This window comes from Dipodomys spectabilis, unplaced genomic scaffold (assembly GCF_019054845.1).
Source record: "Dipodomys spectabilis isolate Male_0828 unplaced genomic scaffold, ASM1905484v1 ptg000692l, whole genome shotgun sequence".
NCBI lineage: Eukaryota > Metazoa > Chordata > Mammalia > Rodentia > Heteromyidae > Dipodomys > Dipodomys spectabilis.
The window spans coordinates 390,690-416,631 of record NW_024871369.1 but is presented as its reverse complement, the minus strand read 5'-3'; the positions used below and the strand labels follow the sequence as shown (position 1 = coordinate 416,631).

Here is a 25,942-nt window from a genome sequence, read left to right as displayed (position 1 = left end):
AAGAATATTACATCATTGCAAAGAAATGGAAAATCCTGGGAAAAAAACCATGTTAAATAAGACAGGCCCAAAGAGACAACTGATACACGTTTCATCTCCTATATGGAAGCCAGAATTAACTTATAAGTAAACACTTCAGGGTGGTATGCTAGTGTACACAAAAGTATTAGTGGAAAGCTAGATGCCGGTGGCTCACACCTGTAATCCTAAATGCCCCAGGTCCTGAGTTCAAGCCCCACTACTGACATAAAAGAATTAACCAAAATAGGGTAGATTCAGGGGAGAACTAGATTGGGATTACAGGTATGAGCCACCTTCTAACTGTCAATGCTTGCCTCTCCCAAGGATGTGGGGCTTGTGACACCAAGGCCTTACACGCTCACTTTCCAAAAGACACACCACACATGTGGATTTTCCCCCAAAGGAATGCTTTATTGACAAATTTCCCATTATTCACTGTAGGAAGACACATCAGTGACCTGCACTTGCACTGCCTGCTCACACTAGTAAGTGTTTAGCTCTGGAAAGTGGACACCAAATAGTACTCTTCTCCAGCCCCAAGTGTTCTAATCATGGTGTAGTGCAGTCCCCCAAGGGTGTCCAAAGTAGCCAGAGCACTTGGTTGCCAGAAAACATCGTACAGTCCCATTGCAGTGTCCCATTAAGGACACTGTGAGCTAAACAGCCATTTTTCCCCAGGAAGAGTACACAGACACGCACACAGCACTGTCCCAGTGCCCTGCTAAGAGCCATTCAGGCCTTTGCTCCAAACCACACCTCTTAACTCAAAGGGTCCTGGTGTGAGAAACTTTGTCAAGGTGTGGCAATTAAAAATGGGGAAGAAATTTCTGTAGTTTCTGAGAAAAGATTACAACAGGGTTTGGACTGACCCATAACCTCACCCCTGACCTGACCTGTGGGGCTAGTTCTGCTTCTCGCTCATCCTGTATTCAGTAAACAGGCAGGCTAGAGGCACCAGCTACAGCTGGACCAGCCAGGCCAGGCCCAAGGAAGGAAGCACTATGCTGGACATGTATCATTCACAGGATGCTAAGGACAAAGCCTCCCTTCTCTTACTAGCCTGCAGGCCCCATAGGCACATGAGGTTTTTGGCCAGTGTGGGGAGTCAGGGCCAGTTTTGAGAGAAGCAGTTTTTGCATACTAGGAGAAAAGGTATTAGTGAAATAAAACACATAGGTTGGTAACAAACAGGCAGGGTGCAACAAGATCCTCATGTAAAAGTCTACAGAGTGCTCAGAACCCACTAAAGAACTCTTATTTTTTATATATAAAAAGATTATAAACAAAGCATAAGGCGATGTAAGGCTTGAATTTCAGTTTAAGTCCAAAGAAATAATATTCCCTAACAATGAGGCTAAAGCTGTTTTGCCTAGTTTTAATTTTTGAAAAGTCTGTTGCATTTAAAAAATAGTGAATCTGTTTCTGTCAAAGCCAGGTCATTAGTGTAACAATCAGGCAGCAGCTGACAATGTTTCCTTTCTAGAGTCTCAGAAAATGAACAGTCTTCTAATCTAGCATCTCAAAATAAAACCTTTGACCAGGCAGTAAATCTCCTGTGAATATATTCAAGTTAAGAAGGGGGAAAGGTCAGAAAATGTCACTCATACTCACAGCACTTCCTCCTTCAATGTTCGGTGAGCTAATCTCCAAAGGAAGCAAGGGCTTTGGCTCAGTACCCCTCCACCCTGCCCACTTCCTGTTGCTCTAGAAAGGATGGCACAGTGATCTGCTTCATCTATGAACTTTAGTGTAAAACATCTATGTACAAGACTGTGTTCTCTAACTCATGCGAAGGCAGCAGCCACATCTGCACGTAGACAAGCATGATTGTCCTCAAAACCAGCTGTTCACGGGCCCTGGCTGGTGGTTCCGTTGGGCAGAGTGGCAGATGTGATGAGGAGGTATGCTTGCATGTGTTCTGTGGCTGGTGAGCTCTTACAGGCTTAGAAAGGTGAGTGATCCGGCAGGGGCTGGTCACCACTCCCTGTCGGGGAAGGGAGGTTGTCGCCGCCATTCTCTTTGCCACCTACAACCTTAGACTACAGAAGAGAAAAGATCAAGAGAAAAATCCTAAGACATGTACACATACAAGGTAGGTACTAGCCCAGGCTAAATTGTCTACCTAGGTTTATGCAGTGTTAACACTGCAAAGCAATAGAATGGAATACGTTACTGACAGGCAACTACAACCTGGAGAGGTCACCGGAAAATTAGACAGAATGGAGAGAAAGCCAGTCCCCAAAGGTCTGAGGTCCCACTTAAGTAACTTTCTTCAAGTTACAAAATGGAGCACAGATTACCAGCTGGCAGAGCAGGGGCAGGAGGAAGTGTGTTCCTGGTGAACACAGACATTCTGTGTTTCCTGTCCTAGTCATGAGATTGCACCCAAGTTGTCCAAGACATCATTACTGCAGGAAATGGCATGAAATAAAGGGTTCAAGGAACCTCTGCATGATTTCTTGCAATCTGAGTTTACAACACTAAAGAAGTTGATGTGACAGGTCCTATCTGTAAGGTCCGCTCCTGGATGGCTAGCAGACTCCACCCTCCGCAGCTAAGCCTCCACCCAGTACCTGCGTTACCTAGGCAACTGGGACATCTGGAAGAGGTCACATCTGCAACCGCTGAGGTCACATCTGAATTTGATGTGGCCACACCTTTCTCCATAAGGCCTAGCCCAGGCCCAGATGCTCTCTCTCTCTCTGTTCTTTTCTAGCTCTTTCTCAGCAATTTCCTTTTCTTTTCTTTCCCAACTCTCCTCTCTTTTCCCAGCTCTCTCTCTTTCCCAGCTCTCCTCTCTTTCCCAGCTCTCCCAGATCTCTTTCCCAGGCCTTTCCCCACCTTGTAAAGGACCAAGATGGCCTGGTGCCAGCCGAACGATGAATAAACCTACCCCTTACCTGAATACCACGTGCGTGGTGATGTCCTTACTTGGCTACCTCTTTTTAAAAACCTAGCGTAAATATGAGAACCAACGGTCTAGGGACAGTTACCTTTATGGTCCCCACTCGGTCTTCAAATGACTTGAAGGTTGCAGAGTTCCTTTAAAGAAAGAGGGGACAAGTGTTGTGTGGTGAGCAGCTGCAGTGCCACCTCCTCAATCTGAAGAACTTTAGGGTTAGGATCACACCTAGATGGTTCCCTAACAAGGACCGCATCTCCACTGCAACAATGTGACACACAAGAAAGGGAGTGTGTGTATCTGTGTGTGTGTGGGGGGGGGGGGGGGGGGGCTCTTGGCATAGTCTATCCAGGACCACGTCAGGGCTTTCCAGGGAAGGTGCAAATGTCACACAGGAGCAATGCAAACCCCCTGACCATGTTCTGGGCAGGATGTTCTGTACATCCCAGGCTGGGTTGAGGATGTAGTTCAGTGGTAGCATCTATTTAATACATACATAAGGCCCTAGATTTTGTCCTCAAAATCTAGGGGAAGGGGTGGAGACCCCTTGGCTCTTCTGTACTGGGGTCATGGTAAGGCCTAAGGGCCTTTGTTATATGAAGTCAAGTAACAGGAGAGAGGACAGTTGTGAAGGGCTAAGGAAGCAGGCAGCCTCCATCCCACCAGTCCTCATACAACCAAGTCCCCAACAGAGTCTCCCTGACAAGAATGGGCTCTGCAAAGCTACACTGTTCTGAGGACTATCACCATGGGGCTCAGAGACATGAGGACTCTCCTGCAAGCCGCTTCTGACTGAGAGTGGGTTCTCTGCCCTATTCTCAGTGACCCCTCAAGCCTCCAGGACCATGTTTGCCAAGCTCTGGATAGGGCTGTTATGAAGCCTCAGGGAGAGTTTCATTCCCTCCAGCTCTTCCTTGCCAGCCGTTAGCTAAAAGGAAGCCACCAGAGGAATGACCCTGCCCTGGGGATTCCCGTACTGGAAGAAAGAGGAAGTACGTGGTATAACTGACAGAGCTGCCCTGCCCCTACCCAGGGATGACTCTGGAACAGCGGAAGTAAGTATACTTTACCTCATGGTTGGCATGCTTATCGAGTGGCGGATGGAATAGCTGCTGCTTGGAAGCATGGTAGAAGCAGAGAAGGAGGTTAAGAGTTAGCAGGGGGAGCTAGACCAGCACAAGCTTGCCAGCCTTGGTTACACATAAACTTCTAAGTGGGGGAAGTGGTAGGACCCTGGAAAGAGATACTGGCCCCTCTGCATAATGTCTAGGAGGAGAGCTGCCCTAGGCTTCCCTCCTGCCTCCACAGGAGGTACCAAGGCCACCAGAGGAAGACCTTTAAAATAGGAAAGCTGTGAGGAGACCTAAGCCTGGAGCTTCTGGAAACATTCAGTCCACAGAACCTTCAGATACACTCACAGCAAGATAAATGATCTCTTGGTGAAAGAAAAACATAGATTTGGTAGTTGGCCTCCAGAACCAACAAGGGCACCTGGATGCTACCATGTCAGCACAGGGGAGGAACCTCTGTCAAGGATTATCCAAAGGTAATTACAGGGAATGAGAGAACACACAGCTTGAGGGACAGGACTGCTGGTCAGGGAGCAAGGAGGCAGGACCTGGGGTCTCCAAGGACAGGGAACAGAGGGCTAGGGGCAGCATCACCGCCTATAGAAGAGTGCTTCTCTTCAGGAGTACAACAAACACTGAGACACAGTCACTGTGCCAGGCCAGGTCAGCCACTCATGTCCAGCAGCAGCAGATGACATGTGTCCACCAAGCACCCAGAGTAGATACACTTGCCAAGGAAGCTAGGGATGGTAGCCCTATATGGACCATGCTGCTTTCAAAACAGCAGCTGCCTGGTGGGTGCTGCCCTGCTGGGAGTTTTTGTCACACCAGCTTATCCACTTCCACTTAGCACAGCTCCCAAGGAGCCCTGCTTCAGAAAAAAGCCATCCACCAGTGTGTCCACCACACCAGTTCACCCACCTCCACCCAGCACAGCTCCCAAGGAACCCACAGAGAAAAAGCCTTCCACAGGTTTGTCCGAGATCACTCTTACCTAAAGGAATGCGAGAACGGATGAGCCCTGAATGGTGGCCGCAGGAAGAAAGAAGAAAAGCAGCATTATGCAAAGGAGGCCAGCACCCACAAGACAGCCCCATCCACCCTCAGCAACCCTATGCCTCTCAGGCTTCTCTGCTCATGCTTTGTAAGGAAACCCCAACCGCCCTCCAGTGCTCACACCAGCAGAGATGGAAGGACACGTGCCTCCAAAGAGGTTCGCAGGAGAGCACAATCAGCAACTAAGGGGCCCATGGCTCTCTATTTCTGGGCACAGTCACGTATACGAGAGGCTCCGTGTCCACACAGTGGAGGTTAAGAGCATGTGCTACAGTGAAGCTGGTTTGTGCTACCAGCAGGCTGGTCTGACACTATCTCCATGGAGTGGCCTACGTTTTCTAATGCTAAATGGGAACAAAAGCATCATAAAAGGACCTAAAACACACTCAATGACAAGTATTTCTGTTCTAGGCTGTCACTTCAGAGAGGCCAGCTTGGAAACATTTATGTATAAAAGTGGCTGCTAGCCAGGCGCTGGTGGCTCACACCTGTCATCCTAGCTACCAGGAGGCTGAGATCTGAGGATCTCGGTTCAAAGCCAGCCTGGGCAGGAAAGTCCGTGAAACTCTTATGTCCAATAAACCACTAGAAAACCAGAAATGGCGCTGTAGCTCAACCAGCAGGTTGCTAGCCTTGAACTGAAGGGCACAGGGACAGCGCCCAAGCCCATGACCGACCAAAAAAAAAGTGGCTTCTGGCACAGGGGTAGCATGCTAGACATCCTTCTGCAGCACATTCAGACTTCCACCATTAACGTGCCTAAAGTCAAAGAAGGCCACTCACAACATGGAAAGCAGCCCTCAAGAATTCACTCACTACTACATGGATGCAAGTAGGCTTGGTGCCTCTTGTACCAGGTGGTCACAGGCCAGTGGGCACCCTAGGGCAAACCACTGTGACACAAACCCAGTTTCAGCCCCCCCCCCCCACCGTTACCTGTAGCCCCAGGGTGCACCAAAGGGCCTGGGGAAGCATTGCCTCAGGAGGGCCTGCTGTAAGACTTGGACCCAAGGGTCAGAAAGGGTCATAAGGGATCATCTACCTATAAACTCATGCTCATGCTGGGAGCCTCCTAAGTCTGGATGTCATTTTCAAGAAGCCCTCAACTCTCAGTCACTGTCATTAAACTAGGAGGCTGATGGACTTGGCCTCAGAAACTACTGTGACCATCTGGTGAGATGACTGGGATCTGCCAGGGCCCCAAGAGGTCAGTGTTCACACAATTAGTACAAATACCAACAATAGTGCCCTCTCAGGGGAGACATTAGCATATGAAAAAACCCTTCAGGTACTTAAGCAACCATCAGAAGAGAGTCAGTTCTTCTAAAGCTCTTGCTCACCCTGGCTGGCCCAATTCATGCAAAGTGGTGAAGCCAGGCATCCAGACACGACTTTGCTAGCACAGTGGCCTGCCAGGGCCCAGAGGCTGTACACCCAGAGTGGGGGATAAGTCTTAGTGCTCTAGGTGGAGAATGGAGGCTGCATTCCTTAGCAGAGAAGGAACAGTGAAGATGTAGTAGCAGGTCCTTGTGCTCCCATAAAAGGCAGGCTATATAAGAATGGCCAACCATATGGCTCACATTCCCATCAGCACCCGGGGCTTGCTCTACCATACTTCCACCTGGATGCTCTAAACAAACCCAGAAGAAAGAACACTTAAAATGAGTAAGCCACCCAGAATTAAACACAAGCGCTCCTCATGGAGATAGGCACTTGCGTATCCAGTGCACTTTGGGTAAGATGGACACGTTCAAAAAGGAGGGGGTGGCATCTTCCCACAGTGGTTCCAAGAAAACCCTGTCTCACCTCCGTGCCAGTCCCTGAGAGCCAGGACAGGACAGCAGTGGCATGCCCAATTGTCAGGAGGCTTACCACCACGCAGCTTAGCCAGCCCTAGGCCAGGCAAACATCCTGAGGACATGTTGTGCTGGCCCTAGAAACAGGCTGTGCTCTGCCTCATCCCCTCCTGACCCTAATTTCCAGACTGTATCATTGCCTCTTTACAGAGCCCGATGGAAGAGAGACCTAAGCATCAAGAGCTACTCTGAGGACTAATGATCCCCCCAAGAATACAGAGGTGAGCCAGCAGCAAGCACCTCCTTCCCTAAAAGGTCCACAGGAGGCTGGTCCAGGCCTCGAGCACTGGCTGCAAGCGACCAAGTGAGGGGCTCACCTCATGTCGCCGAGCTTTCTGCTGATCGCGGAGCTTACGGTAGACAAGGCAGCAGATGTCTTCTGTCCAGCCTGTGACAGCGTTTCCTGGGTCTTCTTGTAGCTAGGAACAAGACACACATTAGAACCACCAAACAGCAAGGACAGCCAAAAAGAACAATCAAGAAAGGAGAAGAGAGAAGTCTGGCTGGTGGTAAGCACCACCTCACAGGGGGAGCATTCTTCTGGCTCCTCTGCCCTTAGGGGTCTTTGCCCTGCAGGCTCATGTCCTCATCTCATAACTCTAGCTCCACCTCTACATCATCTGAGACTTCCTTTACTTTCTCATCTTCCCACAGCACCTAGGACTGCTTGGGAAATGCAACACCTGCCTGCTACAGAGAAAACAAGCCAAAGAGATACTGGGTCTGAATGCACACCAGTGCATTCAGAAAATGCCTGAACAGACAAAATCAGCCAGAAAAGTTTGCAACTCCTGAACCAAGCAAACACAACTCACCCCCGGAGGATGTTCCCAGCACAAACTGCACCTGTGTGGTAGCTTCTCCAGACTGAGGAGTCCTCCACTCTCTGCACTGTCTGACAACGTCCTTCCAGAAGCTCCATTCGCACACTCCCTCCAAAGTGCATATGGTCTTAACCCTTTTTCCTTCTCCTACCCTATCCATCCACATGTAGTCACCAAGGAGCCCACGGTGTCCTCCACACCAACAGGAGGAACGTAGGGATGGAAGAGACTTCGAGGCTTACCAAGAAAGTCAACAGGTAAGAAGGCTGGCTTTTGCAAAAGACCTGGAAGCCTTAGTGACAAAACCTATGACCAAGCCCCAAATTTAACACATCTAGGTCACAGAGCCTCACTGAAAGGCTGGAAGAACTTAGAGCTTAGTGGACTAGGTGAGGTCATCTAGCACAACCAGAGAAACTCGAAGAGTTTATTCCCAGAAAACTCGGCCAGTCCTGAGGGGCAGCAGCTGAGCAGCCTCCCCAGAAGCTAAGGCTCCTCCAATCCCTGTTGGTGTCACTAGGTCACAGCAGGCACCAGTAACGGCCTTCCAAAACCTTCCTCTCATTCCATGCTCACTCCCTGCAGGAGATCCTGAAAGCATCTGTCAGCCACAGAACAAGCAGACTGACAAAGGCTGGACATGGGTATGTCTGGCAGCTCACAAAGGACTCCTTTGCTTTTTCCTGGCCTGGATGGCATTATCTGTGCCTGTCACCTGGCACTTTCCTGCCAAAGCAGGGAAGCAAAACTGTCTGTAAGAAATAGAGCAGCACTGGGACCAAGCCCTTTTTGTATAAGATACCAGGTCTGAGATCACAAAAACGGCAACATCTAGTTGCCAGCCCCATTAAAAAAAAAAAATACAGAAATATAGCAGCTTTGATGATAAAAATCTAAGTCCCAGAACTTAGGAGGCTGAAGCAAGAGGACCTTGAGTTTGAGGTCAGGCTAGGCTAGCTCTGTCTCCAAGGAAAATAGAAAAGGGGGGGAAAAATCATCTCAGATCTCTAACCGTTCCATGAGTTCCAGTGCCTTGTACACTCACACACAGACACACACACAGACACACATGCAAATACACTTACTGGTGCTCTAGAAATCATTACAAGGTAAGGATGAGCCGGGTGCCGGTGGCTCACGCCTGTAACCTTAGCTACTCAGGAGGCTGAGATCTGAGGATCCAGGTTCAAACCCAGCCCAGGCAGGAAAGTCCATGAGACTCATCTCCAATAAACCACTAGAAAATTGGAAGTGGCACTGTGGCTCAAGTAGTAGAATGCTCACCTTGAACTGAAGAGCTCAGGGACAGCGCCCAGTCCGAGTTCAAGCCCCACAACCGACACACACACACAAAAAAAAGGATGAGGAGGCTAGGCTATGCCTCCCCAGGTAGCTCTTTTTTTTTTGGATAGTTATTTAGACCTCTTAAGAGTCCTTTCAAGGCTGCCTCAATTCAAGTAGGGCCAGCCAGACACCTGGACCATCTTGTCAGCCTGCAAAACTAGAAGCAGGGGCTTCTTTACCAAGGGAGTCCTCCTATCTCACTGCTTGGTTGACACTTTTTTTTTTCTTGTTGTTTTTTGGGGTGTGAGGCTTTAACTCAAGGACAGAGCCCTGTCCCTAAGCTCTTTTGCTCTACCACTTTGAGCCGCAGCTCTACTTCTAGCTTTTGAGTGGCTACTTGGAGATAAGAGTCTCACAGGGACTGTTCTGCTTGGGCTGGCTTTGAACCATGATCCTTGGATCTCAGCCTCCAGAGCAGGTAAGATAACAGGCCTGAGCCATGGGTACCTGGCAATGGTTGACACTTTTTAGCTAGGCTGCCATCGATAGCCTGAAAAATTAAAAAATGCATCAACTATAAACTGCAGGCTTTCAGATACATCTATATAAAAGAAATACAACAAGGTAAGTTTCATGACTCACAGAAGTCAGCTGCTCCCACTTACAGAAGTGGCTGAGAAGCCCAGTGGCTTCTAAGCTGTGTAAATGACACACAGCTTTCCGAAGCCCCAAGAGGCAGACATCACAGCACCTACAGGAGCTCTACTTTCTATTCTTGCCCGCTTAGGGTGCTGCTGGCTAAAAGGAATCTATAAACACATAGCTCATTGAAGTTCAAGAGCTCACCTTTCCCTACAAAAACTACAGGTGTCAAATCCTACCAGTAATCTATATCCTGAAGCCTGACCAGAATAGGTCCTTCCCAGGCAGAGGCATGGCACAGCAAACATGCTCAGCTTCTGGCCTCCAAGGTGCACTGTGCTCCTGGGCTCTCAGTGCAGAAAAGCCTCCAGCTCCAGAGACAGCATCATGACAGCTTTACCAACACAGTCACAGGTGAGACTCCAGGGGGATGGGATAATGCTTGGAAAGGGGCATCCCATCAGCCACATTTATACACTGAGCCTCAAACTTCTCCAAGGGACCAGAAAACCACTGAGGTAATGTTCTAGCAGCTCTATGTCAGGTGGTTTCACTCACATACGCACAAAACATCTCCCAAAACGATCTTCAGGGCTGGGAAGGTGGCTCAGTGGCAGTGCTGCCTAGCAAGCACGAAGCCCTGGGTTCGAATCCTCATTACCACATAAACAGAAAAGGCCAGAATTGATGCTGTGGCTCAAGTGGTAGAGTGCTACCCTGAGCAAAAAGAAACTCAGGAACAGTGCCCAGGCCCTGAGTTCAAGTCCCATAACTGGCTAAAAAAAAAAAAAAAGATAAAAAATGATCTTTAGACTAGAGTCTGCTTGCGAGCCCATCCAGAGCCCTAGCAGAGCCATCGCTTAGTGCAACCCTAAAGGAGTGCCCACACTTCCCTCATGCCCCTGGAATACCTAAGGCAACAGCTGGCTAAGCCATCAGAGCTTCTGGCAGCTAGGACACCAGACCTGAAGGTCCCGTGCACAACAAACCAAGTCTAGCAGCATTTCTTTCAGATCAAGTGTGCAAGGTCCTGGCCATGTTTTACAACAGCATTCCCTATACTCCCCTACCTAGTGACAGGACACAGTAATCAGTACACACAAATAATGTGCTATTGTTTAGATTAAGGAGGCATTCTGCACGGTAGCTCTAGCAAGCACACACCTATCCATGCGTAACATGGCACTGTTGGCACCTCGCACGGCCAATGGCGCAGCAGACGAGACAACAGGGCTTTAGGTCTTGCCAGCCCGGCTCACGAGTCCCACCAAGCTCCCCTCAGAGCAACTGAAGCTGTAAAGCCCCAATAGCTGGCCTGTAAAAGAAGAAAAGAGACCAAAAAAAAGAGGGGCTGGGAAGGTGGCTCAGTGGCAGAGCGCTTGCCTTGCATGCCTGAGGCCCTGGGTTCCATTCCTCAGCACCACATAAGAAAAAAGAAAAAAGCCGGAAGTGGCGCTGTGGCTCAAGTGGTAGAGCGCTAGCCTTGAGCTGAAGAGCTGAGGGACAGCGCCCAGGCCCAGAGTTCAAGCCCCACGACCGGACCCCCCCCCCCCCAAAAAAAAAAAAAAAAAAAGACACAAAAATTCACCAATAGCCAGGCCCCAGAGGCTCATGCCTGTAATCCTAGCTACTCAAAAAGCTGAGATCTAAGGATAGCAGTTTGAAGCCAGGCCCGGCAGGAAAGTCTGTGAGACTCTTTATCTCTAATGAACCACCAAAAAACTCGAAGTGACACTGTGGCTCAAGTGGTAAAGTGTTCACTTTGAGCTGAAGAGCACAGGGACAGAGCCAGGCCAGAGTTCAAGCCCCATAATCAAAAAAAAAAAAAAAAATTACCAACAAGAGCTGGATGCTATTGGCTAATCCTAGCTACTCAGGAGGCTGAGATCTGAGGATTGCTACCCAGGTAGACAAATCTGAGACCTTTGTCTCCAATTAATCAGCAAAAAGCTAGCAGTGGAGGCACAGCTCAAGTGGTAGAATGGCAGCCATGGGCAAAAAAGCTGAGCAAGAGCTCAAGCCCTTGAACCTAAGCAACAGTATGAGCACACACAAAAAAAGAGTATGGTCACTGGCTGAGTAAATCTCTTTCTGCTACGGTACCCTGTCTCACTCTTTCTACTTGGAGGAAGACAGGCTGGGAACTGGTGGCTCCCACCTACAACCTTAGCTACTCAGAAGGCTGAGATCTAGGAACACAGTTCAAAGCCAGCCTGGGCAGGAAAGTCTATGACACTCTTATTTCTAATTAACCACCAGAAAATCAAAATTGAGTTGTAGGTCAAAGTGCTAGAGTGCTAGCCTTGAACAAAAGAGTTCAGGGACAGCATCCAGGCCCTAAGTTCAAGCCCCACATTGATTAAAAAAAAACAGAAAAGAAAAGAAGAAGAAGAAACAGAAAAAGATAGCCAGTAAACACTAAAAGGAGGTTGGTACCAAGTGTGTATGGCTCCCCTGACCCAGGGAGAGTTGAGGGACAGAGAACTGGGGAGTCAAAGCATGAGTACTCACAGGTCAGACTGGGTCACTTTCTCATTCCATTCTCCAAGTTTCTCAGAAGTTTTCACATAGCTAAAAACAGAAAGTCCAAATATTAAAATGCCCATCCTCTTTCCTTGAAGCATATGTTGTTATCAGAGGAGTCATGTGGCCATAACCATGGCAAAAGGCTGCACTGATCAAATTCAGAGCTGAGTCACACATTAAGTCAGAGGTCCTGGGGGCTGGGAAGGTACGTTAGTGGTAGAAGGCCTGTCTACATGCATGAAGCTCTAGGTTCTCTTCCATAGTACCATATCCACAGAAAAAGCCAGAGGTGGAGCTGTGGCTCAAGTGGTAGAGTGCTAGCCTTGAGCAAAAACAGCTCAGGGACAATAGTGCGTAGGCCCGAAGTTTAAGTCCCACGAGTGACAAAAAAAAAAAAAAGAGAGATCCTGGGTTGTGACCTTATTATGCTCATGTGAAGGACTGGTGTCCGTTTCAACGTACAGAAGTCATTTTGATTGGAGACCTAATTAGTGCTCTAGTCAATCAGGACCCTTAAACTTCTTTCATGACAACTCTGCTTGGACTACTAGTATGTCCATTCACCTTCTTAAACACAGGTAAACTTTACATTCTGAATAAACACTAGGACAGTCCCTCAGTGAAGGACTGAAGGCCTCTGGCTGTCTGCTGCCAGAAGGGCCATCCAGTGCCCATGGCTGTAAGGCAGCTCATCCCAAGCACTCACACACCCCATCCCAAGACAGAAGCACACCCCTGGGAGTGCTTTCGATGGGGCTGGTCCTACGCACTAGAGTCTTGCACTTTGTGCCATACCAGGGGTGACCACTCTGGGGCTGGTACCTACGCATTAGAGACCTGCATGTCATGCCAGCTCTTAGACAGGTTCTGCTTCAGCCCATCTAAGGTGGAGAGGCCCAGCCTTCTTTTCAGCTCTCCACAGTGCCTTTCCTTGGCTGCCAGGACTTGGCGCAGAGTGACAATTTCTTCTTCTACCTGTAAAACATGCGGGTGTCATGACAAGCCATCGCTATCAAGGAAAGTGACATCCTTATATATACTACAGTGAGGGTTCCAGAATTACTTAAGAACTTCCCACTTAAAGAAATAACTTGCTGGGAGCTAGTGGCTCATGGCTGTAATCTTAGCTACTCAGGAGACTGAGATCTGAGGATTGCAATTCAAGGCTTGCCCAATCAGGAAAATCTGTGAGACATTTATCTCCAATTAACTACCAAAAAGCTAGAAGTAGAGCTGTGGCTCAAGTGGTAGAGCACCAGCTTTGAGTGAAAAGCTAAAGGACATGCTACTCAGGAAGCTGAGATCTGAGGATTGTGGTTCAAAGCCAGCCAGGTGAAGAAAGTCTATGAGACTCTTATCTCTGATGAAACACCAAAAAGCCCGAAATGGAGCTGTGGCTCAAGTGGAAGGGCACCAGCCTTGAGTAGAAAAACTAAGAGAGAACCAACATCCAGACCCTGAGTTCAAGCCGCAGGATTGACACACACAAGAGAAACAAAGTTCATCTTAAGAACAGACCCAGGATGGGAAGGTGGCCCAGTGGTAGAGTGCTTGTCTTGCATTCATGAGGCCCTGGGTTCAATTCCTCCATACCACATAAGCAGAAAAAGCCAGAAGTGGCACTGTGGCTCAAGTGGTAAGAGTGCTTGCCTTGGGCTGAAGGACAGTGCCCAGGCCCAGGGTTCAGGCCCTTTGACCAGCCAAAAGAGAGAGAGAGAGAGAACACATCCTAGCCTGGTGTCAGTGGCTACTCAAGAGGCTGAGATGTGAGGAACACAGTTCAAAGCCAGCCTGTGCAAGAAAGTCCGCAAGACTTTTTTTTTTGGGTCTGGTTGTGGGGCCTGAACTCTGTGCCTGGGCGCTGTCCCTCAGCTCTTCAGCTCAAGGCTAGCGCTCTACCACTTGAGCCACAGCGCCACTTCCGGCTTTTTTTTTCTTTTTGCTTATGTGGTGCTGAGGAATCGAACCCAGGGCCTCAGGCATGCAAGGCAAGCGCTCTACCACTGAGCCACCTTCCCAGCCCCTCCGTGAGACTCTTATCTCTAACCACCAGAAAACTGGAAGTGGCTGTGGCTCAACTGGTAGAGCACTGGCCTTGTGGCTCCGGGACAGCGCCCAGGCCCTGAGTTTAAGCCCCAGGACTGGCAAAAAATGAATCAAGGACTCTACTACAAGAGCTGTTTTGCTCACCTGGCACCAATACCCCAACTTCTAGAAAACTATTCATTCCAACTTCCCACCCTACGCCATGTTGTTCTGCTGGGTCTTCCAATCACTGAACAGACAGACCCCTGCCCAGGGGTCTGAAGTCTCTCTCAGGAGAACCAAGTGAGGCCGGTCAAAAACTCTTCCTGAAGCCAGGCACTGGTACCTCATACCTATAATCCTAGCTACTTAGGAGGCTGAGATTTGAGGATCGTGGCTCAAAGCCAGCCTGGGTAGGAAAAGTCTATGAGACTCTTATCTCCAACAGACCACCAGAAAACCAAAAGTGGCTCTGTGGCTCAAGTGGTAGAGTGTTATCCGTGAGCTGAAGAGCTGAGGGACAGCACCCAGGCCCAGAGTTCAAGCTCCACAAACGACAAAAAAACAAACAAAAAAACCCAAACTCTTCCTGGGTCTAAGTATGCTGTCAAGACAGAAGCTGCCTTTCTTTTGAACACTGCATCTGGCTTGGTAGGTAGTACCTGGCCATGCTGCCAGCACAGCCTCAGCTGGGCCCAGGAGAACCCCGTACAGCAAGGAGGAAGCAGAGCAGCAGGTGGCTGAACAGGGCCTGGGGGAGAGAGAAACACCTATGCCTATCTGTTTCATAGCTTAGCTCTAGGCCTTGGCAAAAGACAGCTACACAGACCAAAAAGTAAATTCCCTTTTGTGCCTTAAGGCAGCCTGAAGTGGATTACCGAAGACTTGACAGAAGGACTTGATTTTTCTTTAAGTGACTAATGAAAGGGTCCTCTTTGGAGCTTTTCTGTCATAAAAGCTTCAGTGAATATTTTCACTCTCTATGTAAGTAGCTATGCGAAAAATATAAAATCACACACACACACACTTTTCAGCCAGGCAAGGTAGTGTACCCTTCTAGCAAAAGCTACTTAGGAAGCTGAAGCAGGAGGGTCACTCCAGCAATATGGGTTTGGGGCCAGTTTGGGCAACATAGGAGACACGGTTCAAATAGCAGAGTAATTAATAGCCATGAATGAAAAGCCAAGCAAGAATATGAGGCCCTGAGTTCAAGGCCCAGTGCCAGCATAAAAGGAAAGAAGAAGAAGAAAAGAAAAATCAGTTTAGGTATAGTGTAATCATACTACTTGGGAGGCAGGGATAAGAAGGAACACAGTTTAAGGCCAACCCAGCCCTCTCCTACATTAAAAAAAAAAAAAAAAGCTGGCAAGAAACCCCATCTCAACAAATAACCTGGGTATAGTGATTCATATCTGTAGACCTAGATAACTGGGAGGCATAGGTAGGAAAATGAGGTAGGAGGCTTGCCCCAGACCAAAAGGCTTGACTATGAGGGAAAAATAAAGGAAGAGGCTGGTGGTAGGGCTCAAGTAGTAGGGTACCCACCCTGCAAGAATGAGTCCATGAGTGCAAACTCCAGTACCAACAAAACAAAAAACAGCGTTTGGCTTAAAGCAGGGAAAAACAAAACAAAACACCAAAACCCCTCAACAACTTAGCATAAGCCAATGAGTAAAAGCATCAGATCAAGAGATCTTCAAGTCCTGATCTTGGACAAAACAAAACAAAAAACAACCTTAGGGCCTGCTTAACACCAGGTTCTACTCTGGGAAGTAGATGAAACAAGAATGATCACCTATGGCCCAACCAGTGCCACAATCATGCAGCAGCAGAAGCAGTGATGTGCACATCACACATCCAGTGTGATGGACAAAAGGGCACAACACACACAAATTAGTTTTAAAAAAAATTGGGGGGGAGAGGTCAATACTGGGGCTTGAACTCAGGGCCTGGGTGCTGTACCCCTAGCTTCTCTGCTCAAGGCTGATGTTCTGCCACTACAGCCACACCTCTACTTGCTGTTTTTTGGTGGTTAACTGGAGATAAATCCCACAGACTTTGATCCTCAGACTCAGCCTCCTGAATAGTATGATAATAGGCACAAGCCACCTGTGCCCAATTCAAATTGATTTTTTTTTTTTTTTTTTAACATTTTTGGTACTGGTCCTGGGGCTTGGATTTAGGACCAGCTCTACTTCTGGCTTTGTTATTGGTTAATGGAGATAAGACCTCATGGACTCTCCTGTCTAGGCTGGCACTGAACTGCAATCCTCAGATCTCAGCCTCTTGAATAGCTAGGAATACAGGTATGAACCACTGGTGTCCAGCTCAAATTGTTTTTTTGTTTTTGGTTTTATTTTGCCGGTCGTTGGGCTCGAATTCAAGACGTTGGGCACTGTTCCTGAGCTTCTTTTGCTGAAGGTTATTTAACACTCTAACACTTGAGCCACAGCACTACTTCCGGCTTTTTCTGTGTATGTGGTACTGAGGAATCGAACCCAGGGCCTCATGCCTGCTAGGCAAGCACTCTATCACGAAACCACATTCCCAGCCCCTCAAATTGAAAATTTTAAGTGACACAAAATTTCACCTTGAAATTCAACTCTGAAAAAAAGACTTTGTGTTCAGTCTCCACGTCAACCTATTCTAAAATCAAAGTGGTCACCCTGGGTCTGAAAGCTGTTGCTGAGCAGCCCAGCAACTTCAGCTGACTATGCTCAGATTAGCCTCAGACTATGCTCAGAAGGGAGCACATCGAAACTGGGCTGGCCTCTAGCGACAGACCAGAGGACTTCGGCAAGCAAAGTTCCACATTTTGCCTGGCTACGTGCTTTTTTTTTTTTTTTTTTTTTTTGGGGGGGGGGGGGGTTAATCAGTAATTGTAAAAATTGAAATAAGTCACTGATAAAATCTTATCGTGAGATGGAATAAAACTCTTAGAAGTTAGTTTGAATAAAAAAATTATGATTGGAGAGCTGGGAACATAGCTCAAGTGGTAGAGTACTGCCTGCCCAGCGAGCACAAAGCCCTACGCTCAAACATTAGTCACACACACAACCTAGTACAAACACATTTGTAAGGTTTTGGTTTGGTGCCAGTACCGGTGATTGAACTTAGGACCGAGATCTCCTTCTTGCTTGGCTTTTTCACTTAAGCCTGGCTTTCTAACACTTGAGTCACAGCTCTACTTCTGGCTTTTTGCTGGTTAACTGGACAGTCTCTTGGATTGGTTGCTAGACTGGCTTTGAACCTTGATCCTCAGATCTCAGCCTTCTCAGTAGCTAGGACTACAGGCATGATTCACCAGTTTCAACAGCAACTTGTGAGGTTGTAAAACAACTGTCTATTGCTAATCCTAGCAGAAAGCATGCCTAAAGAGGCACCATGTATGGACATGCTCTTTATTGAACACCTACAAGGTACCAGGCCAAGGCAGGAGGATGAGGCCAGGCCCTGCCTCATCTGCCAGATGGCTGAGTCCAATCTCAGGAGCTGAGAATATACAAAGAGACGGGTGGGAACACACAATAGGTAGACAGCCACCTAAGCAATTCCACCAGAGCACTATCAGTGTTCTGCTCTTACAACTCAAGGCCTTAGCTCATGATCACCAGGATAGACAATAGAGCTGCAGCACCTTGACAAGCTCAGCCCGGAGCTCCTCCTCCTCCGCTTCTGACAGACCCTCCACAGCAGGGGTCCGAGCAGCCACACCTGGGTCAACAGGGACGTCAGTCAGGAAGTCAGACAGCATACCTTTGTTAGGAGAATTCAAATTGATGTCTGTCAGAAACAAAATGAGGTCAGAGGGTGTCAAGTAAGTTATCACTCCACTGAAAGAAAGCCAAAAATGGAAAGCCAGAGAGAGAGATGGAAGGAAACAACAAAGACCAATGACACTTGCCCTGTGAGAGGCCTATCAACAGTGCAGGCATTGGATGCAGAGCAGCACTGATGTGTCAGACAGCTGAGACACAAACACATCACCGTCTTACATTGCTGGGACACCAGAAACACAGGCCAAGGCAGCTAAACCTTAATTCTGTTTTCCCAGGGAGAGCATCATCTCTTCTTGCAGGAAACCATTGCTTTAAAATAAAAATAAAAGCAGCCAGAACGAACCAATTTTCCATTTTTTAGAGTGAGTGAAGAAACAATATGCCCAAAGCATAGTAAGTCTTGGGGCTGGGAAGTTGGCTCAGTGGTAGAGCGCTTGCCTTGCATGTAGGAGGCCCTGGGATCAATTCCTCAGCACCACATGAGCAGAAAAAGCCAGAAGTGGAGCTGTGGCTCAAATGGTAGAGCACTAGTCTTGAGCTGAAGAGCTGAGGAACAGACCCCAGACCCAGAGTTCAAGCCCCATGACCGACTCCCCCGCCCCCCAAAAAAGGCAAAACAATTGGAAAGGAAGAAAACTGTATTAAAACAGACTGGATGCACTGAAAATCAAAGATTACAAGTGTCTGGTTGCACTTATATCCTTTGCATGTCCCATATCACTGAAGTTGTCCAATTCCTAGGCAAAGACGTTTTGTAAATGAAACATGTTTGCACATCTTTTTTTTTTTTTAATTTACTGACTGATTTTCCCCCTCACTGGTTTTCTGCTCAAACAGGGTCATTACACAGCCCAGGCTGCTCAGACTGGGGATCCTCCTGCCTCAGCTCCTCAGTGCTAAACACAGGCCTGCACCACCACGACCACCTAATTCTATTTAAAAAAAAAAGTGTTAGAAACAATCTTGTATAACAGTGTTCAAGTAGGCAGAAATAGAGAAAGAAACATTTCCTGCTATCAATGCAGGAAATGGGAGTTAAATACTCCCAATTCTGACCTTTTTTAGGAGGTAGAAGAGCTGGTCTGAGGGCATAAACTCAAGTCTGGGTACTATCTTTGAGTTTCTTTGCTTGAGGCTAGCATTCTACCATTTGAGCCACAGTTCCACTTCCAGCTTTTTGCTGGCTAACTGAAGATAAGAGCCTCATAGACTTTCCTGCCTGTGCTGCCTTTGAACTGTGATCTTCAGACCTTAGCCATCTAAGTAGCTAGGATTACAGGTATGAGCCACCAGTGCCTTCAGCTCAAGGCTAGTGCTCTAGCACTTGAGCCACAGCACCCTTCTGGCTTTTTCTGCTCATGTGGTGCTGAGAAATCAAACCCAGGGCCTCATGCATGCAAGCAAGTGCTCTACCACTGAGCCACCTTCCCAGCCCCAATAGTAAGTTTTCTAGAGTAGTTTTAGCTCAGAATAACAGTTCTTTCCTGAGATTTTGTCTCAAGCTTTGTGCAAAGCTCAGTGCATTTGACGCCTAATGCACACTATTCTGAGCGGTTCTTAACCCTGAGGTCTCCCTTCACTGGTGCACACTGCATTCTGAGCAGTTCTTTTTTGTTTTTTTTTTTTGCCTGTTGTGGGGCCTGAACTCGGCCTGGGCACTGTCCCTCAGCTCTTCAGCTCAAGGCGAGCACTCTACGACTTGAGCCACAGCACCACTTCTGGCTTTTTTCTTTTTGCTTATGTGGTGCTGAGGAATCCAACCCAGGGCCTCATGCATGCAAGTCAAGCGCTCTACCACTGAGCCACCTTCCCAGCCCGAGGTTGCCAGTTTTTAAGTCAGGTAATGAGCACATTTCTCTTTTGGGACAATGTCACCCATTCCTTTGCTTTCCCTGTTTCTCCCTCCCATCCCTGCCCACAAGCTGCTTAGTTCATTCTCCACATAGTATATAATGAATACCATGACTGCATTTGGTCACCCTTCCTCCCTCCCGCACTGCACCTGAGTCTAATTTTATTTTTTCAGTCATGGGGCTTGAACTAAGGTCTGAGCACTATCCCTAAGCTTGTTTGCTCAAGGCTAGTACCCTACCACTTTGAACCACATCTCTACTTCTAGTTTTCTAATGGTTAATTGGAGGTGAGAGTCTCATGGCCTTTCTTACCCAGGCTAGCTTTGAACCATGATCCTCAGATCTCAGCTTCTGCAGTAGCTAGGATTACAGAAGTGACTCACCAGTGTCTGGCTCTGATTCTGGTTTTTAACTGAGACCAGTCTGATATTACTTCATCATTTCTAGCCAATGTTAAAGTTACTCAAGGGGCTGGGAATGTGGCTTAGTGGTAGAGTGCTTGCCTAGCTTGCATTCAGCCCTGGGTTTGATTCCTCAGTACCACGTAAACAGAAAAGGCCAGAAGTAGCACTGTGGCTCAAGTGGCAGAGTGCTAGCCTTGGGCACAGAGGCTCAGGGACAGAGCCTCCGCCCTGAGTTCAAGCTCCAAGACTGGCAAAAAAAAAGGGCTGGGAAGATGGCTCAGTGGTAGAGTGCTTGCCTTGCATGCATGAGGCCCTGGGTTCGACTCCTCAGCACCACATAAGCAAAAAGAAAAAAGCCGGAAATGGCGCTGTGGCTCAAGAGGTAGAGCGCTAGCCTTGAGCTGAAGAGCTGAGGGACAGCGCCCAGGCCCAGAGTTCAGGCCCCACGACCGGACCCAAAAAAAAAAAAAGTTACTCATTGGGCGCCGGTGGCTCACGTCTATAATCCTAGCTACTCAGGAGGCTGAAATCTGAGGATCACAGTTCAAAGCAAGCCTGGACAGGAGACTCTTATCTCCAATTAATCACCAGAAAGCCAACCAGAAATGGCACTGTGGCTCAAGCAGTAGAGCACTAGCCTTGAGCTGAAGAGCTCAGGGACAGAACCCAGGCCAGAGTTCAAGCTCCAGGACCAAAAAAAAAGTTACTCAAGTTCAGTATACTCTTTGAAATCTCTACAAGTTTTCTCACATATGTTAAAAAAAAAAAAAAGGAGCCAAGATCCAGTGGCTCATGTCTGTAATCTTCACTACTCAGGAGATAAACGTAAGGATCACAGTTCAAAGCCAGTCCAAGCAGGAGAATCTGTGAGATTCTCATCTCCAATTGAGTCATAGCCTTGAGCAAAAATGTTCAAGGATATCACTCTGGCCCTGAGTACAAGCCCCAGAACCAGCACTAGGGGAAAAAAAAAGTGAAGGTCATCAAAACAGTTTCTGCCTGTGAAGTTAAAATTGGATCCCACAGAAATTACTCCCAGATACAAACTTGGTAATTACCAAATATGTACTAAGCAACCTATAGTCACTCTGCAAGATAAGAACCTCACAGGTAGAAGGCATTCAAATCCCAGGCTCCAATCTTGGTGGAGGCCAGGATTTGAATTTAATACTTAGCAAAAGAATTACAGAAAATAATTGAGAAGCTGATGCCAGAGGCAAACTAGTGATCCGGAGCCCTCACCCCTAGGGTCTTTAAGACAGTGTACTCAAGGCAGGTATGATGGGGCTGAGGCTCGGTGGGCTGTAATTCCAGCTACTCAGGAGGCAGAGACTGGAAGGATTGTAGTATGAGACCAGCCTAGGCAAAAAAATATTAGGAAAACGTCATCTCAACCAAAATCTGGACATAGTGGTAGAGGTCCTATAAGCTAAACTACAAGGGAGGCCATAGGTAGGATTGGTCTGAGGCTAGACCCTACAAGAAAAACTACCAAAGACTCCCCCATGGTATTACCCGTTTTCACTGTATTTGATATTGGTATAATTTGGTGAGGGGAAGGGAAAAAACAAATTGTTTAAATAGGGATACAGGCTGACCCACTGCAACAATGAGATGTAAAGACGCTATGTTGAAAAACAAACTTTACAATTTAGGCTGGGGGAGGGGGGGGAGTGTAGTTGTGGAGATGGGAGGGAAGGGATGGTAGGGGAAAAACAAAGGAGGAGGCCACAATGCTTGGTAAGAAACATACTCATTACTTTGCTCATATAACTATAACCCATTTGTACAGTATTTTCACAATAAAAAACTTACTTTAAAAAAAAACCACCAAAGAAAAAAGGACTGAGGCATGGCTCAAGTGGTAGAGCATCTGCAGAAAGAAAGAAAGAAAGAAAGAAAGAAAGAAAGAAAGAAAGAAAGAAAGAAAGAAAGAAAGAAAGAAAGAAAGAAAGAAAGAAAGAAAGAAAGAAAGAGCTGGGCACCAGTGGCTCACACCTGTAATCCTAGCTACTCAGGAGGCTGAGATCTGAGGATCGCGGTACAAAGCCAGCCAGGGCAGCAAAGTTCGTGAGACTCTCATCTCCAATAAACCGCTAGAAAACCAGAAGTGGCGCTGTGGCTCAAGCGGTAGAGCGCTCGCCTTGAGGTGAAGAGCACAGGGACAGCGCCCAAGTCCAGAGTTCAAGCCTCACAACCGACAAAAGAAAGAAAGAGAAAGAAAGAAAAAAAAAGAAAGAAAGAGGGGAGAGGGAGGGAGGGAAAGAGAAAGAGTGAGAGAGAAGAAAGAAGGGAGGGAGGGAGGGAAGAAGAAGGAAGAAAAGAAGGAAGGAGGAGGGGAGGGATGAAAAGAAAGACAGAGAAGGAAAAGAGAAAGAAACCAGGAGGAGGGAACTGGGGGAAGAGAAAGTGGGAGAAAAATGAGGGAGGGGATACGAATGGTCGACAAGAAATGTACTCATTGGGCTGGGAAGGTGGCTCAGTGGTAGAGTGCTTGCCTTGCATGCATAAGGCCCTGGGTTCGATTCCTCAGCACCACATAAGCAGAAAAAGCCGGAAGTGGCGCTGTGGCTCAAGTGGTAGAGCGCTAGCCTTCAGCTGAAGAACTGAGGGACAGTGCCCAGGCCCAGAGTTCAGGCCCTACGACCGACCAAAAAAAAAAAAAAGAAAAAGAAATGTACTCGTGGAAGTGGCGCTGTAGCTCAAGTGGTAGAGCGCTGGCCTTGAGTTGAAGAGCTGAGGGACAACGCCCAGGCCCAGAGTTCAAGCCCCACGACCGACAAAAAAAAAAAAAAAAAAAAAAACTATATAGAGCACTCAGAACCCCGGCGATTTAAAAAAAAAAAAAATTAAAAAAAAAAAGAAATGTACTCGTTATCTAACCTATGTAACTGTAACCCTTCTGTACATCACCTTGACAATAAAATAAAATTAAAAACAAAAAAACAGAAAAAGGAGGAAGAAAGGGAAGAAGAGAGAAAGAGAAGGAAAGAAAAACAGAGAAAGAAAGAAAAAAAGATGCAAGCAAGTTGGTGTCTCACAAGGCTGAAGATCATAGTTTCATAAACCATCCCAGGTAGACAAATTTGAAAAACTCATCTATAATTATCCAGCAAAAAGCCAAAAGTGGAGGTGTGGCTCAAGTGGTACACCACCAGCCTTGATCAAAAAAGCTGAGCAAGAGCTTAAGGTCTACATTCATCTTCAAAATGGGAATAATACAAGGATAAATCCTCAGTGGGTTACTCTGAAATTACAGAAAGCCATTTGAGAAACAGACTAGTGTCTGGCCCTAGTTAAGCGATCAGTGTTTTGTTTTGTTGTTTTTATGTATTGCTGAGGATTGAACACAAGGCCTCACATAGCGAGGCGAGTACTTTACCACTGAGCTCCAGCCCCATCACCTGTAATATCAGAATCTAGTGATTGTGGTGCTTAACTGAATCAGAGATGCAAGTGAAATAATAAAAACGACTGAATTCGTCAGAGCTAGAGACCTTCGATCTTGAAATATTTGCAGACATGCATCAAAAGTAGAAAGACTGCACGGCACCAGTAGCTCACACTTGTAATCCTAGCTACTCAGGAAGCTGACATCTGAGGATTGTGGTTCGAATACGGTGCAGGCAAAAAAGCCTCAACGACTCTTGTTTCCAATTAATCAATAAAGATGCCAGAAGCGGAGGTATGGCTTAAGTGACAGAGCTCTAGCCTTAAGCAAAAAAACAAACAAACCAACAAAAAAAAACACTGAGCAACAGTGACACGCCTTGAGTTCAGATCCCAGGAAACACACATGAAAATCATCCAGAGTGTATCAAATCTTGGATATTCTAGTGCTTAACTGAAATACTGATGCAGGTCAAATGGTGGAAAGGCGTCCGTTTGAACTTCTCTTGTAGCTATGACAATGCAGGAATGAATTCAGCATCCTCTCTCTCTGGAGGAAGACTTTGTACTACTTTCTCAAGATTTTACTAAATCCTGGATCTGCCCTATTCTCCACAGGGGCCATCTCCTACTGGTTTGGAGTATGTGTGTGTGTTGTGTGTGTGTGTTTGGTGTGTGTGTGTCTGTGTGTGTGTGGTGTGTGTGTGTGTTTGGGGTCTGTGGGGGGGTGTGAGTGTGTGGTGTGTGTGTTTGGGGTGTGTCTGTGTGTTTGGGGTGTGTGTCTGTGTGTGTGTGGTGTGTGTGTGTTTGGGGTGTGTGTGTCTGTGTGTGTTTGGGGTGTGTGTGGTGTGGGGGGTGTGTCTGTGTGTTTGGGGTGTGTGTGTGTGGTGTGTGCGTGTTTGGGGTGTGTGTGTTTGGAGTGTGTGTGTGTTTGGGGTGTGTGTGGTGTGGGGTGTGTGTGTCTGTGTGTTTGGAGTGTGTGTGTCTGTGTGTGTGCGTGTTTGGGATGTGTGTGGGGTGTGTGTGTGTGTGGTGTGTGCGTGTTTGGGGTGTGTGTGTTTGGAGTGTGTGTGTCTGTGTGTGGTGTGTGTGTTTGAGGTGTGTGTCTGTGTGTTTGGGGTGTGTGTGGTGTGGGGGGTGTGTCTGTGTGTTTGGGGTGTGTGTGGTGTGGGGGGGGTGTCTGTGTGTTTGGGGTGTGTGTGTGTGTGCTGGAAACCGGCCTGGAGTGCTGGGTGTGCCCCATGAGGAAACCCCTAAGTAGACTGGGCTGGGAGCAGCGTTGCCACCCAAGGGGCACCGGGAGGAACGCGAGGAACAGCTACAACGCCTGGGCCCACGGCCGGCGCCCGCTGGGGTCCCCACGGGGGCCCTGCGCTCGGGCCAGGCGGGCGGGCGCAACGAGCGCCACTCCGGGAACCAGGGGCCGGCGCCCGGGGAACAGGCCGCGGAGCGGCCGGAAGGGCCCGGGGCCCAGCCGCGACCCCCGTAAGCCTCGGGGCCCCAGCCGCGACCCCCGTAAGCCTCGGGGCCCCAGCCGCGACCCCCGTAAGCCTCGGGGCCCCAGCCGCGACCCCCGTAAGCCTCGGGGCCCCAGCCGCGACCCCCGTAAGCCTCGGGGCCCGGGGCCCCAGCCGCGACCCCCGTAAGCCTCGGGGCCCGGGGCCCCAGCCGCGACCCCCGTAAGCCTCGGGGCCCGGGGCCCCAGCCGCGACGGGGGCCGTGCGGCGGGAACCCGGGGAGCGAGAAGCCGAGACCCCCCGAGTCGGGGCGCGGGCCGGCGCGGGCCACCCGTGCCGTGCGGGCCCGGCAGGTACCTTGGCCCGCGGAGTCCATGGTCCGGCGACGGCCGAGCGGCAGCTGGGGTCGGAGTCGGGGGCGGGCGCCGGAGGAGCGCCGGCAGGGCGGGCAGCGCCGGGCGTCGCCAGCCGAGAACACACAAGCCAGCGGAAGCGCCGAGCCCCGCGGCGACGCGTCATCAACGCTGCGCCAGCCCACTTCCGCGGCGGGCGCCTCGCCTTCGTCCCGCCCTCTCAAGAGCCGTCCAATGGGGAGCGTCTGTTGGCCAGCTCGGTTTCTGCGCTCCAACCTGATAGGCCGAAGCTGCAGCGAGGCCGGAAGCCGAGGCGGTGGGGCGTCCTCCCGGGCGGACGCCGCCAGCGAGGGGCCCGGGTAGAGCGGCCCCCGCCGCGCCGCGGCCGCAGGCGGCGCGCGCGGCCCGGCAGCCCCCGAGGTCGGCCCTCGGTCGCTCCCGTCAGTTCCTCTCCCCGCGCCGGAGCTCGGCCCCCTTCCCGGGAGGCCCGCGGCGCGGGG

At 48.8% G+C, this 25,942-nt stretch overlaps 1 protein-coding gene across 4 annotated transcripts; it reads right to left on the bottom strand.

Moving 5' to 3' along the window:
- Positions 1-407: 407 nt before the first annotated feature.
- Tpd52l2 (TPD52 like 2) lies at positions 408-25,618 on the bottom strand. 4 transcript variants are annotated; one of them, XM_042672237.1, is made up of 9 exons: positions 25,447-25,588; positions 17,844-17,989; positions 13,008-13,156; positions 12,167-12,226; positions 7,223-7,324; positions 4,988-5,014; positions 3,994-4,038; positions 3,015-3,063; positions 1,859-2,060 (listed from the first exon to the last, which is right to left on the bottom strand). In XM_042672237.1, exons 1-9 carry the CDS (start codon positions 25,463-25,465, stop codon positions 1,965-1,967), a joined length of 693 nt encoding a protein of 230 aa, XP_042528171.1. In that variant the 5' UTR covers positions 25,466-25,588; the 3' UTR covers positions 1,859-1,964. The 4 variants fall into 4 exon arrangements, with proteins under 4 accessions (XP_042528173.1, XP_042528171.1, XP_042528172.1 ...); XM_042672238.1 differs by having other exon boundaries at positions 3,994-4,035; XM_042672239.1 differs by lacking the exons at positions 3,994-4,038; positions 4,988-5,014 and having other exon boundaries at positions 408-2,060; positions 25,447-25,582.
- Between the last annotated feature and the right edge of the window lie 324 nt (positions 25,619-25,942).

Excerpts from the sequence above, each read along its gene's own strand:
- Tpd52l2 (XM_042672237.1), bottom strand. Across the intron at positions 3,064-3,993 it reads ATAAGCATGCCAACCATGAG|GAACTCTGCAACCTTCAAGT; the intron begins GTAAAGTATACT and ends CTTTCTTTAAAG. Across the intron at positions 2,061-3,014 it reads ACCGAGTGGGGACCATAAAG|TCTAAGGTTGTAGGTGGCAA; the intron begins GTAACTGTCCCT and ends TCTCTTCTGTAG.